The sequence below is a fragment of the Eubalaena glacialis genome, chromosome 9 (assembly GCF_028564815.1).
Source record: "Eubalaena glacialis isolate mEubGla1 chromosome 9, mEubGla1.1.hap2.+ XY, whole genome shotgun sequence".
NCBI classification, from domain to species: domain Eukaryota; kingdom Metazoa; phylum Chordata; class Mammalia; order Artiodactyla; family Balaenidae; genus Eubalaena; species Eubalaena glacialis.
The window spans coordinates 37,072,863-37,088,575 of NC_083724.1; the positions used below are offsets into that span (position 1 = coordinate 37,072,863).

Sequence of the window (15,713 nt, forward strand, 5' to 3'; positions counted from 1 at the left end):
ACACTTTAGGGCAGAGTTATAAAAGAAAGTCCAATGAGACAGTACATTCCCATGGTTGAAACATATGGCATATATAATTAGAACTGCCACATTAACTACTCTGATAATGGAAAGGCCCTGTCTATATGAAGCCTTCCACACATCTTAAGAAATAGGTATGGTTCCTGCAAAGTTGCATAAATTGAATTCATGTAAATCAACTTTTAATTTGTTTACATTATATTTTAGTTTTATTTAATTGTCTTACTGATCTTCAATATATAAATACAAACAATAAACAACAGGATCAATTCTAAATTTCGGTTCCCTAAATATTTAGGGGCACACGATTAGGCACTGTTCCACATAAATGGGGAGAAATTACTTGTATCTGTTACGTATTACAAGGTGTATTAAAATATCATTCTTTTTCTTACTAACTTAGTTATGTCCTTTGGGGCTTGATCTATTAAAAATAAGCAGTTGCTATCAGAAATACCGTTAAGGTAAACCCTGTAGTTAAGGTTCCTGATGGGAAGATGAAGCATAGAGCAATTTAGTCATATCAAAGATAAAAAGTGATTTTTCCTCATTGGAAAAAGATAGTAATGGAATATAACCGAGATTAGTGACACCACACCACTGAAAAATTTAGCTTTTGTTATTCTGCTTTGTCACAAAGAAGGTAAAAACAAACAGAGAAGGTAAAAAGAAAAAAGAAGGATAAAGGCAGATCTTCGGGTGGATCAGGAAGCTCGAGGAACAGATTACTGGTGAATAGCCAGTTACCGATCTGATAGATCATACGCTGAAGGAAAAATAATCAAAAGCTTTCTAACACAGATTTGGTGAGAGGTTCTAACGCTATGGATAAACCCCAAGCATGAAGAACAGGTCAGAGTTAGATGTGATATAATGATACCTAAAGAAGAAAGCCAGGGTTCACATAAGAGCACTTGCCAACATTTAGAGATAATGAAAAGTAAAATTACTTTTGCAAAAGATTGTTTCTTAAAATCTTACTCTATACTGACTGTTCCAATTAAATGTTTTTGTTAATCTATCAGTGGCTCTTCTTGTTAGTGCTTTAATAATGAAATTTTAAAGAGACATAACTAAGTGGAAATGTTTAGAAATATGAACATCTTAAGCAACCAGAAGAGGTCTGGCTGTCCAGACCATGAGATCGTGACCAAGGAGGCTTTCATGGCAGTTCACTCAACAGTGGGAAACAGCTAAGGTGAAATAATTTTCTAAAGTACTGAAAACCAGTTCTGTCACATAGAACGTCATAAAGAGAAGGAGTCTATATATATCCTTGATTTGTTTGAGGTGTCTCATAAATTTAGATTACAACTTATAAATATTATTGTAAAGTAGAACATCAAAGAAAAAGAGAAGATGCAAAAGAAACTGGAAGAAGTTCAGATTTTCCTATTTTGGAAAGTCTAACTTTGAAAGTGGTGACAATATGGGCACTTAAAAAACTTCTATAGCTCATATAAAACAAAAGAGAATAAATTATGAACACAGACACTACCATAAAAGCTTTTTGGAAAAATGAGGCGAGAGAAATATATTTTTTAATTATGTTAAACAATTTATAATTTTTTAATTATATTAAAAACATAGGTTGAGAGGGGAATCAACCTATGTTTTCTCAAAGTTCAAAAGACGTCAAGTAACAGATGCAAGTGTGCTTCTTACCCCTTTTGTACAAAGTCAACGTGCTTCTTTGGAAGAATAGACATTATTTCATTCAAGAGTTGATCTGGATTCACTAATCTGGTTGTAGTCACGTTATAGTGAGGCTTAGAAAAGAAAAAGAAGGGGTTAAGAAGTAAATTTTTACATCAACACAAAGACCATCCTACCTCATTTAGAGATCCCAAACTCCTCAACATAGTACCGTTTCAAGTGGAAATATTTCAAGAAAAACACTGAAAGAATGTACAACCAACTCTTGGTAAGCTGGATTGAGATGGCACTGGGAAAGCTTGGAGAAATCACGTTTATTAGTAACTGCATCCATATCACCCTTTTTATATTTGCATCTTCCTCTCCTACCAATTTTTTAATAAGTAAATAAATATTAAATAATGTCTATCTCTTTGAGCTCTACCTATTTCCCCCTTCCTACTTGGTGATAAAGATTCCTGAAATGTAAACTGTGAGAAAACAAATGGCCTAGAAAATTTCACTTGTATACAGTTGCATGTGTTTCCTTAATTCTTTCTTGATCATTTAAGGAATTTTACAGAATCCCAGGAGGTGATTCTATGACAATTCTATGAAGGAATGAATATAACAAGTATCCCTTTAAAAAAGTAATGTCAAGTTATTTTTTTCTCATTCACTAACAGCATAATTCTCAGAAATAATTTCTTTTTTTAAATTAATTAATTAATTAATTAATTAATTAATTTTTGGCTGAGTTGGGTCTTCGTTGCTGCGCGCGGGCTTTCTCTAGTTGCGGCGAGCGGGGGCTACTCTTTGTTGCGGTGTGCGGACTTCTCATTGCGGTGGCTTCTCTTTGTTGCAGAGCACGGACCCTAGGCGTGTGGGCTTCAGTAGTTGTGGCACGTGGGCTCATTAGTTGTGGCTCACAGGCTCTAGAGCGCAGGCTCAGTAGCTGTGGTGCACGGGCTTAGTTGCTCCACAGCATGTGGGATCTTCCCGGACCAGGGCTTGAACCCGTGTCTCCTGCATTGGCAGGCAGATTCTTAACCATTGCACCACCAGGGAAGTCCAGAAATAACTTCATTCTTAATTAGTATCTATCCATCCATTCATTCAACAACTATTTATTGATGGCTTACTAGGTGCCAGGCACTGTTTTATTTTTTAATTTTAATTTTTAAAATTATTATTATTATTATTATTTGGCCACACAATGCGGCTTGCGGGGGATCTCAGTTCCCCCACCAGGGACTGAATCCGGGCCACAGCAGCGAAAGCCTGGAATCCTAACCACTAGACCACCAGGGAACGTCCCCAGGCACTGTTTTAATAGGTTTTGGAGACAGAAAAAAATCCCTACCTTTCTAGCAGTACCTTCATTGTCAAACAAAATTATACTTTCTACGTCTTTCAGATTTCAGTTCTTTTTATAAATAACAAAATGCTGAGGTTAGAAAAGACCCAACTACCTTACTTTCCACATTAAGAACCTATGACCCAAAGAAGAGCTATAAGTTTCTTAAGATGGGGTTTCCCAAAATGTGATAAAAATAATAACTGGAGTTATACAATATAACTCTAAGTGGTACATGGATAAATACTATTATTTTAATATTTATATATTTGTTCCAATCAGATTTAGCAAAATATGATTAGAAGAACTAATGACATATGGTTTCCTTTTAAATAAATACAAGTTTTTAAAAAGTTAGTCATCTTGGGGCTTCCCTGGTGGGACAGTGGTTAAGAATCCGCCTGCCAATGCAGAGGACACGGGTTCGAGCCCTGGTCCGGGAAGATCCCACATGCCGCGGAGCAACTAAAGTCGCGCGCCACAACTACTGAGCCTGCGCTCTAGAGCCCGGGAGCCACAACTACTGAGCCCACGTGCCACAACTACTGAAGCCCGTGCACCTAGAGCCTGTGCTCCGCAACAAGAGAAGCCACCGCAATGAGAAGCCCGTGCACTGCAACAGAGTAGCCCCCGCTCGCCGCAACTAGAGAAAGCCCGCGCGCAGCAACGAAGACCCAACACAACCAAAAATAAATAAATAAATAGATAGATAGATAGATAAATAAATAAACAAAGTTAGTCATCTTGATTGTGGTGGTGGTTTCACAGGTACATATATAATGCCAAAGTATATTAATTGTACATTTTTAATATATGCAGATTATTGCATGTCAATTATACCTCTATAAATCTGCTTTTAAAATGCATCACATAAAGAAAGTACCAGATAAATAACAGTGCAGATGATATGCTGATATGCCGACATGAAGGTGACTGTCAAAATGACTAGAGTTCAGGAACCTCAGCTTCAAGTTATAAAACGAACAAGTGGCACAGCTATGACAGGCCCCTCTGTCTCTTGGCTTCCAATCCAGGACTTTTGCACCAAATTAGATTGGCTTTTTCAAGATAATAACAAACTGAACACTTTCAAATCACAATTCAAGTGATTCCTTTGTAAAATAAAGAAATAATCCTATTTTATCTATTTAAATTTCAGATTTTTATAGATTGCTTCCTAAAAGAGGGCTTAACTACATATGATTCGCTATCTTAAAAAATTAAGGTGTTCTTTGTATCATCTTTTTTTGTTTTTGGCCGCACCGTGTAGCATGCGAGATCTTAGCTCCCCAACCAGGGATCAAACCCATGCTCCCTGCAGTGGAAGCGCAGAGTCTTAACCACTGAACAGCCAAGAAAGTCCCTTTGTACCATCCTTTTAACTCTTCTGTAAGTTTATAATTTTTTAATTTAAGAACTAGGTGTGGACTTCTCTGGTGGCTCAGTGGTTAAGAATCCACCTGCCAATGCAGGGGACACAGGTTCGAGCCCTGGTCCGGGAAGATATCACATGCTGCAGAGCAACTAAGCCCGTGCGCCAAAACTACTGAGCCTACGCTCTAGAGCCCGCGAGCCACAACTACTGAGTCCGCGTGCTGCAACTACTGAAGCCCACGCGCCTAGAGCCTGTGCTCCGCAACAAAGAGAAACCACCTCAATGAGAAGCCCGCGCACCACAACGAAGAGTAGCCCCCGCTCTCCGCAACTGGAGAAAAAGCCCGCACGCAGCAACAAAGACCCAATGCAGCCAAAAATAAAGAAAGAAAGAAAAGAAAAGAAAAGAACTAGGTGGAAAATGAGGATAATCTCCTAAAGTAAGTCCTTCAGTTCTGAAAAACTTAAAACATTAGAAAGGGTTAAAGATCCAAAGTTAGATAAAGCTTCAGATCTTAGGTGTGTGCTAATTACAACTGTGGTTCTGCTACATTGGGCTTAAAATGCTCAACAATGACAATAATAATGATACTTGACACTGGAACACCTTATATTTAGAAAGCATTTCATATGCAATATAGCATCTCATACAGACAGTCTCATTTATATATCCCAGCTCTGTGAAGCTGCCAGGATAGACATTATCTCCAGTTTTTACAAATAAAAAAATTGAGATAGTCAGAGATAAAATGACTTATCCAAGCTACACTGTATGAAGCTGAGGCTACAACCCAGGCTTCTCATTCCCAATCTTGTGATTTTTCTCCTACATCCTGGAAGTACTGGGAAATATCTAGAAAGCCAACTAATATCACAGCAGTTCCTACTGAAAAATGCATTCAAGTTCCAAATAATTTACACTGGTGAACATTTTTAGAATATCATCTATTAGTATTTGATAACCACTGAGCTTTTCAATAATGTATATAATTGGACAAGTTTCCTTAATTTTCTTTATTTAATATTTTCAGAGAAATGACACCATGATTTTCATAATCCCAACATCAGGGTTTGAAATACCTCACAACTGTCTCCAACTAGAGAATTCTTAGAATAAAAAGATAAAATATGCCTAATAAACAGCCATATGCAACATAAAACTCCAGTGCATTATGTAAGTTCAACAAGGCAACAAATACTAATGGAGAAGTCCTATCTTCTCTCACTTTAAGACAGGACATAAATGGGATCTCAGAACATTCTCCCCTGAAGCACCCTTCCACTCAGCAGCTCAGCATTTTTCTTCCCCCAAACCTGCCCAGATTTGCTCAAAATGAGACTCTCAGTGCAAAATCTAAACACAGACCCAGTCCCCACATCATGGGGAACACCACCATCTGCTCTTCCCTCCTCTGGGCCCCACACCTCTTGGAACATGTTTTTATTACAGCAATAAGCCCCGTGGATCAGAGCAACATCCCTGCCTGTTTTCACTGCCACTCTATGAGTTCCTCAAAGACATGAGCTGTGTCTTATTCTTCCCTTCACCTCTTACTTCCCCCAAACAAAAATGTCATTCATTAGATATTTGAATGAATGCTCAGAGAGAATCCAAGAGAGTAAGAAGTACTTTATATCTACTAATCACTTCTTTCTCTTTTCCTATCCCCACCAAATATACTGTCCACACCACTGACATATTAAACATGCTCTAAAAACATAATAAGTCTGTCAAGTAAGGTCCAAACGTCTTAGCCAGCCTATTTTCCTGACCTGTTGCAATTTTCCTCACACACACCACACTCAAAGTTCAAATTAACTTTCCATGCATTCAGATATTTCATAAGGACCTACAAAGGTACCCATGTGTCAGGGACTCTCCTATGTACCAGAGATAGGACAACTGACCTCAAGCCCCCATCCTTAAGGCAGCTCCTTATATATGCCCCATGCTTCCCCACCTCCTCTTTCGCCTCTGTGATTAATCCCCCTACGTGAACTTTAATATTTGAATTTTAGTTATTTGTTCCTCCAAAGGAGCAACTGTATCTAATTTACCTCTGCATTCTCAAAGCCCACTGCATAGTAACATGTATGTTTTAGGTGCTCAAAAAATATGTATTAGCTAAATGGATGAATAAATAAATTAAAAATACTAATCAATTCATTCATTCAGTACTTTCCTTTAAAAAAAAAAAAGTAGTCCAGTTAGCAGTCAGCTTCTAAAATCCATATTAAAGAATTCCAGTCCACTTACCTTTAGTCTTCTTGGCCCATCTTTGGCCGAGCCCTTCCTTTTGCTCCTGGTAAGCGCAGTGATAACCTTATCCAACCCCTTCTCAAGGCTCCCAAACACTTTGGTTCCTTTTCTTTTTGGAGTATCCTCTACATGTACTTGGTTAAGGTTGAGTTCCACTGAGCGACACCTTAAAAAAAAAAACCAATGAACCCACGAGTAAGAGTTGGACTTCCTGCCTGTTGGGTCCCTCACAGAGGTGCATTTGTCCTGGCTGTTAGGTGCACCTCATTCAGGTATGCCTGGGCCAAGCCATCTTACTCTTCCTCAGGGAGCACGAAAGCCATCTCCCACTGAAATGTAGCCATCACCTTTCCCCAAAGTCAACTGCCAAAACTATTTTTCCCCTACCTTTTTTTTAGTGTCAAATATATAGAAAAGTTGAACAAAAAGTATAATAACCATCCACATATCCTTCTAGAGTCAACAATTGTTAATATTTTGCCACATTTCCTTTCTCTACATATATATAATAAATACATTAAAAATATGTACATCAAAGTAATCCATCTGAAGATATCACAACCCTTGGGACTTCCCTGGTGATCCAGTGGGCAAGACTACGTGCTCCCAATGCAGGGGGCCTGGGTTCAATCCTTGGTCGGGGAACTAGATCCCACATGCATGCGGCAACTAAGAGTTCGCCTGCTGCGACTAAGAGTCTGCATGCCACAGCTAAGAGTCCATACACCGCAACCAAGAGTCCGCATGCCGCAACTAAAAGATCCCACACACCGCAACTAAAGATCCCGCGTGCCGCAACGAAGATCCCACATGCTGCAAGTAAGACCTGGCGCAGAATGAATGAATGAATGAATATTAGAAAAAAAAAGATATCACAACCCTTTACTCTGAAACACTTCAGCATACATCGCCAGTGAATAAGGACATCTTCCTACATAACCACAATATCATTATGATATCAAGAAAATTAATAATAATGCCATAGCATCTAATATCTAGTTCACATTCTAATTCTCCCAATTATCCTCAAAATGGAGCCTGCTCAAAAAAATAGCTATAAAAGATAATGAAAGGTCACCTATGCTGCAGACCTGTTTGTACAAGAGGAATGGGCTTTATCTAAAGCACCCTTTAGGATCTTTACTATTTGAGTGACTGCTGTTTGTTAATGGATGTCTATACTCCACTGGCGGAAGTGTAGGGAAAGATGGGCCTCAGCACAGGAACTGTATTTTAAGTTAAGGTGCCAGTCGTACTGCTGATGAGTCTCACAATTCCACCCTGAGAAAGGCAGTGGCAACAGCCTCAGTAATGGCCACAGACCACGTTCATACAGACATTCCTACAGTCCCTGACAGAATCTACATGATGGTTTACCTTAACTGGGTTTATCATATATGAAAAAAGGAAATCTGGTTACATATACTAAACCAACTATACAAAACTGAACACTTACCGCCTCTCAGGGCTAATGACACCTGTTATTAACTTCTCTGTTCCTGCCGAATTTACCGGCATTTTAACTGGGGTCTCTTTCAGGCACTGGTTTCTAGCTATTAGAAAAACAACAAACACAAACCATATGTAGCTGACATGCTATAGTTTCAAATTTTCCATCAATAATGCATATATCACCTCATTCATTGGCTCAGAAATATTGTAATCACTTGCCCAGTGATGTTAAGGCTCTAATTCTTTAAAGAAATGTTTCCAGATGATTTATAATAAAAACAAAATCATTTTGCTTTACATGTGTGGCTCTTCTTTTTCTTCACTGTAAAACTGAGGTCATGCTTATGATTTTATCATAAATATCATATGAAAAATCTAAATAGATCACATAAATAATATTTCATGATTACTGATTTTCCTTTCTATAAATAAAAGTCAATCTGTATTTATGCCTTGAATGAATATATTACTGAGAGGTGTTAATTCAATTCATAGCCCTTTCAACTCCTATCAGGCAAAGAGAATAGTCCCCTGTGAAAGCTGACAAAAGTTATTAAAGAGGTTGTAAGCTTTGGTTATTTTTATATTCCCTATTCCAAAATTTGGTGTTTTATTCTAGTAGGGTATTTGTATCCCAGTTAGTTTGTGACAAACCTGCATTAACAAATCTGGTTACTACTTATTAGTTAACTTTTTGTTCATGATCTAAAAGTATACCAATTAGAGATAATAATATTCACTTCATAATAAATATAAGATTCCAAGCTTTTAAAAACAGATCGGGGGTTTTGTTTTGTCTGACCATACAGCATTACTCTCTATGACCATACAGCATTACTCTCACTGGTTCCATAAGAACAAGAAAATAAAATTAATCAACAATATCTATGAAAACAGTTTTCATCTTTGTATACTGAGAGTATACAAAAAATTCAAAGGTGATTAATATGCTTTCATTTCAACTAATGCAAATAACATATGCTTAAAAAGCAGCCTGGCTTCTCCTAGCAATTCCTGAGAGCATTGCTAGCCATTTCTGACCTGCTATATGTTTATTTAGCATGATAAGAAGAAGGAATTTTAAGATGTTTTACCACTGCTTAATCTACACAGCAAATACCTTTTGAGGGTGTACTGTAATGATTTGGTGTAGTGAGTATTTCTCTTTTATCCTGGTTCTTATTAACTGGAGTCTTTGGCTCAGGAAATGAAAAGCACTCGTCATTCTTTACAGCAGACTTAGGAGTGTATACATTCTCTTTGTTCTTTAATTTATTGGCAGATGCTGTGCATAATACTGGAGTTAATGATTTAGATTCCAGACCATTTGACTCTGTCCAATACTTGGCAAACTGGAAAATAAAAGTTACTGGATAAAGCACACTGAAGAAGAAAAGTCAATTTCTTTACAACATGCCTTAATCATTTGCAAATTACCTTGCACCATTTTTATTAAAATGAAACACTATCAAAAGGATATTATGGGCAATACCAGGAAATTTGAAAATGTATATTCAGTTCTCTTTAGTACATGTAGATCACTTTAGGCTGTTCTATTGACAGGTAATTTTCAACATGTTTCGGGCCATATTTAATCAAACATACCCAGATTCTAGGCAATTGAGGATGGGCACATATAAATCCCTAAGAATTGCTTCCCATACCTAGACTGCCAGTTTGTCTCTAATATGTAACAAGAAATAAAAGTTCAGTCAATGACCGGCTCAGAAAAACCATGTTAAAATACTCTAACAGAAATGTTGGATAGAAAATATATTTTAATCCTTTTAAATTTATGGTCGAGCTTGCAAAAAAGATAGGAAAATCCTCAGAGGCCAAACTAAAAACAGGAGCAGGAATTCAGAGATGTAATCAAGGCTGAAACTGTCCGCTGCCCTAAGGGCATCTACCTACTCTCTCGTATAATCTACAGTAGGAGTAGATTAGACCCACGCAGGGTGCTAAATTAGAGCCAAAGCTCCCATGTAAAGCCAGGAGGGGCTATAACTAAAATGAAAGGGTGAATTAAATATAAACCTGCCCTGCAAAGGACTCGGCAAGAAAACGTGTCTGTCCTGGCCATGGCTCTGGAGGAGAAAAGAGAGTTTCCTTTAATAACTTTTAAGTAGCCACAGGACAGTCTGCACACAGGTTTGGAGCCCCAATTCATACTACCTGCATGATCTCCAGAAATTTCAAGCCTAGAATTTGATTTAAAGTAGTCCTAGTCCTAAACTGGTTGTGTTCCAGGAATGTGACGTGACGGAAGCAAACACAATTCCTAGCTGAAAGAAAAGCTTCAATCCAACACAACCCAAGACCTCAACCCTTAATCCAAGCTTCGAAGCATTCGCACAGAGTTCCAAGAAAAATGAGCCTATTTAAAAAAAAAAAAAATGCCAAAAGATACAAACACCATGAGCAAAAGTCAGCAGAAAAAAATAAACAAAAGGATCAGACCCATAAAGATGTCAGATATTGAAATTACCAAGTAGAGAATATAAGTATGTTCATATGTTTAAAATAATAAAAGAAATTGAAAACATGAAAAGAGGAATATTAAAGCAGTTTTGAAAAAGAATAAAAATCTCTAGAAATAAAAAACGTAATGATAAAAATGAAAAATTCAATAGACATGTCAAATAACAGATTAGATAGAAATGAAAAAAAGAATGTGAATGTGAAATAAATCTGAAATGATCTAGAATGCAGTCCAGAGAGAAAGATATGGGATATATGAAAGAGAGTTTAAAATAAATGGAAAACGAAATTTGATGGTCTAACATATGCCTATTCTAAGTTCCAGAGATAGATAATAAAGACGATGAAAAAGCAGCAATTATTCAAGGAATTTTCCAAAATTGATTAAAGATACAAATCCTCAAATACAGGAAACACAATGAATCATAAACAAGATAAATAAAAAGAAATCCATATCTGTATTTACTAGGCTGTACAACTCTAGAGGACACTACCCACAGAGACAGTAACCCTAACAATGAGACTGCAGAACACCAAAAACAAAGAGAAAATCCTAAAAAGAGCCAGGGAGAAGACTAACTAGAAAGGAACCTGACTGACAGAGATTTCTCAATGGTAACAACAGGAGCAAGAAGAGAGTGGAATAATATCTTCAAACTGCAGAGCGTAAAATAACTGATAAACTAGAAATCAAGACACAAGGAAACTACATTCCAAAATGAAAGTGAAATAAAGACAATTTTAGCCAATTTAGAAAGAGTGTTTGCCATCAACTGTGACTTCCACTAAAGGAATTTTTAAAGGATGTACTCCAGGAAGAAGAAAAATAATTTTAGAATGAAGGTTTGAGAGATAAGAAGGGTAAGTAAACAAAAGAAAATGTGAGTCAATCAAATAAATACTGATAGTATACATTCTAAAAAGAATATGCAATTTATGAAGTTGAAAATGTATAGAGCTAAAAAAAAATTGTACCACAGTTATGCAAGATGTAACTACTGGGGCTTCCCTGGTGGCTCAGTGGTTAAGAATCCGCCTGCCAATGCAGGGCACACGGGTTCGAGCCCTGGTCCAGGAAGATCCCACATGCTGTGGAGCAACTAAGCCCATGCGCCACAACTACTGAGCCTGTGCTCTAGAACCCGCAAGCCACAACTACTGAGCCCACATGCCACAACTACTGAAGCCCACGCGCCTAGAGCCTGTGCTCTGCAACGAGAGAAGCCACCGTGATGAGAAGCCCGCGCACTGCAACAAAGAGTAGCCCCCGCTCACCTCAATTAGAGAAAGCCCATGCACAGCAATGAAGACCCAACACAGCCAAAAAATAAATAAATTTAAAAAATACATTTTTCAATAAAAAAAAGATGTAACTAGTGGAGAAAAATGAGTGAAAGGTCCAAGAGACCTCCGTTTACTACTTTTGTAACTTTCTGTGAATACATAAAGATTTCAAAACGAAAAACTATAAAAAATAGATAGCTAAAATACTGACATATCAACAGTATTTAGTAATCTAAGAGAGGGTGATCAGAGATTAGTGTTCTAAGGATTTCATATGTTTAGAAGAAAAGTAAAGATACAGATTAACTTTTTATTTGGTTAAGTTAAATAGCATGTTAAAAGATTAGAGTAAATATTAAAATAAAATAGAAACCAATGGAATGAAGGGAAAAATTGACATAAGAAACAAGAAATATAGGAAAAAAATACAGAAAAAGTGGGACAAATAGAAAGCACAAAATAAGACGGCAGATACACAATAAGAACATTAGTAACCAAAATAAATGTAAATTTGGTAAGCTCTCACTTGAAGACAAAGATTTTCAGTTTGCATACCAAATCTAGCTATATGTTGTTTTTTAAGAGATATACCTAGGGGGAGTGGAGGAGGGATGGATTGGGAGTCTGGGATTAGCAAATGTAAACTATTATCTATAGAATGGATAAACAACAAGGTCCTACTGTATAGCAAAGGGAACTATATTCAATATCCTGTGATAAACCATAATGGAAAAGAATCTGAAAAAGAATGTGTGTATGTATAACTGAATCACTTTGCTGTACAGCAGAAATTAACACAACATTGTAAATCAACTATACTTCAAAAAAGTCATTTAAAATCTTTAAAAAAAAAAGAGATACCTAAAATATAAGGGCATGAAAGGTTGAAAATAAAAAGATAAAAAAATATAAACCAAGCAAATAACAACCAAAAAAATCAATATAGCTACCTTAATATCAGAGAAACAAATAGACTTCAAGGAGAAACACATAACTAGTAATAAAGAGGATCACTATAAATGATAAAAGGTTCAATTCACCAGAATAAAAATTCTAAACTTGTATGCTAATTATATAGCTTCGTACATATATATATGAAGCAAAAATAGAACTACAAGAAGAAAATGACAAACTACCATCCCATTAGAAGATTTTTAACATATCCCACTCTCAAGCAGATAAATTTATGGGTCAAGCAGACAAAATATTAGTATGGACGAAGAAGATTTAACAACAGAATTTAATAAGATTGGTCTAATAGAAAAATAAAGGCGGAAAATAACAAAATGGAAACTAAAATATAATAGAATCAATAAGGCCAGAAGTTGGTTCTTTGAAAAGACTAATAAAATTGACAAAACTCTGGTAAGACTGATCCAAAAAATGAAAGAGCTGCAATAAACAAATACACTTCAGCAATGAAAAGGGGGACATAAACACAGATACTACAGATATTAACAAGATCATAATATCCTCCTGTTGATTTTATGCCAAAACATTTTAAAACTTGTATGAAATGGACACTAGAAAAACAAAATTCACCAAACTGACGAAAAGAAATTGAAATACTGTGTAGTCCTATAAATACAAAAGAAATTGAATCAGTAGTTGACTAGCTTCTCACAGAAACATTCCAGGCCAGATAGTTACAGAATAAGTTCTATCATACATTCAAGGAAAATATAATTAATAGCTCTTAAAAACCATTCCAGAGAATAAAAAAGAAAGAATATGTCCCAAGTCATTTTCAAAGACTAGTTATAATCTTAATGTCAATCAGATATGACTAATATAAGATGGGATGGGCAATCTTAATGCCAATCAGATACGATTAATATAAGATGGGATGGGATGCAAGAACAGGAGAAGAAAGCCTTTCACTCTTTATCCAGCAGTTCCATATTGTTTGAATTTTTTACAAGATGAATGTATCTATGTGTTACTTATGTATCAATAATAAAATTAAAGTTTTCAAAAGAAAAAAAATCATATAAGAAAGAAGATAATAGGCCAATCTTATTTAAGAACATAGAAGCAAAAAACCTAAACAAAATGTTAGTAAACTAAACCCAGCAATGTATAAAAAAGATAGTAATACATCATGACAAACTGGGCTTATCTAAAGAATGCAAGATTGGTTTAACATCAAATCTATTAATATAACATATACTACATTAACAAATGGAAAGAACAAAACCAGATGATTATCTCAATAGATGAATTCTATCTAACCGTTTTTCTGCAACAGAGATTCATAATTTTTAAACAAATCTTAGCAAACCAGGACTAGATGAAAAAAAGGTCTTAATCTGAAAAATATGGGGTGGGGGGACTCAGAGGGGAGAGAGGGAAAAGAAGGATAAGGGAAAGGAGAACAGGGAGAGGGAAGGGGAAAGCAGAGGGAAAAAGAGAGAACAAACATCATACTGAATGATAAAATATTAGAAGCATCATTCTACAATTGGGAAGAACAGAAGAATGCTTACTATACTGCTAGGACTACTAAGTGCAGTAATAAAAAGATATTAAAGGCATGAGAACTGGAAAGGAAGTAACAAAACTGTCATCCATAGATGATATAATTTTCTACAACACTCAAAAGAATATACAAACTATAAGAATTTAAAAGAGTTTAAGAAAGTTGTTGAATATAAGATCAATACACAAAAATCAGTTTCATATCTTTACACCAGTATCAGACAGTTTAAAAATGTGATTTAAAAAAACCTACCATTCCCAATAGCAATAAAAAACAAAAGTACTCAGGAATAAATCTAGTAAAAGATATGTAAGATCATTTTAGAGAAATTTATAAAATTTATTGAAAGCAATTAATTAAAACCTAATAAATAGAGAGGTATACTGTGTTTACAGATAGGGGGATTTGAGGATATAGACTTCAATTTTTCCCAAGTTGAATCTTAGAGTCAATGTAACTTCAATTTTTAAGTGTATGTAAAATTTATCAAAATGATTCTAAAATGTATATGGAAATGCAAAGGAGCAAGAATAGACATTCTTAAAGAAGAAGAAGATGGGAGCAAATTGGCCAACCAGATAAAAGAAATATTATAAAACTAAAGAAATAAGACATATGGTATTCGTACAAATAAACCAATAAAACAAAATATTTCTCAGAAGCAGACACACTTATATAACAACTTGATATATGATAGAAGTGCCATTGTAGATCAGTGCAGAAAGACTGGACTTGTCAATGGTGCTGGCGCAACTGATTATAAGAGGGAAAAATTGATTCCCTCCCTCATACCATACAAGAGAATTAATTCTCCACAGACTAAAGACTTAATGTGAAAGGAAAAGCTTTAAAACTTTTAGAAGCAATATATGTGAATGCATTTATGACTTCTGTAGAATGATTTCTTTTAAAATACACAAAAATTATAAACCATAAAGGAAAATACTGACAACTTGTAACATTAAAATTAATGACTTCTGCCATCAAAGTAAAAAGACAAGTGACAAACTCAGACAATATACCTGCAACACACAACCAACAAAGGATTAGAATTAAAATTAAATTAAGAACTTCCTCAATACCACCAAGAAAAAAGAAACAATCCAACAGAAAAATAGGCAAAGGACACAAAAAAAGCCATTTCATAAAACAGGAAAAACCATTGGCTGATTAATGTATGAAAAGATACATAAATAATCAGAAAAGTACAAATTAAAACCACAGTGAGATATCACTTTACACTCACCAGATTAGAAAATATTAAATAACAAAAAATATCAAGTATTGATAAGTTTGTGGAGCAACAGGGACATGTAAATTATACCTCATTTTTTAAAGAGGAGGGGAGGGAAAGGAAGGAAAAAAGAGCA

General features: G+C 35.6%; 1 protein-coding gene across 1 annotated transcript in view; it reads right to left on the minus strand.

Annotated features, from left to right (window-relative positions):
• The window catches only part of MELK (maternal embryonic leucine zipper kinase), a 78,919-nt gene that overhangs the window by 905 nt on the left and 62,301 nt on the right, over positions 1 to 15,713 (minus strand). Inside the window, exons 14-17 of the mRNA XM_061201137.1 lie at positions 9,220 to 9,451; positions 8,104 to 8,200; positions 6,645 to 6,813; positions 1,687 to 1,790 (exon numbers count right to left, since the gene is read on the minus strand). Coding sequence (XP_061057120.1) covers positions 1,687 to 1,790; positions 6,645 to 6,813; positions 8,104 to 8,200; positions 9,220 to 9,451 — 602 coding nt within the window. The remainder of the gene's footprint in view (positions 1 to 1,686; positions 1,791 to 6,644; positions 6,814 to 8,103; positions 8,201 to 9,219; positions 9,452 to 15,713) is intronic.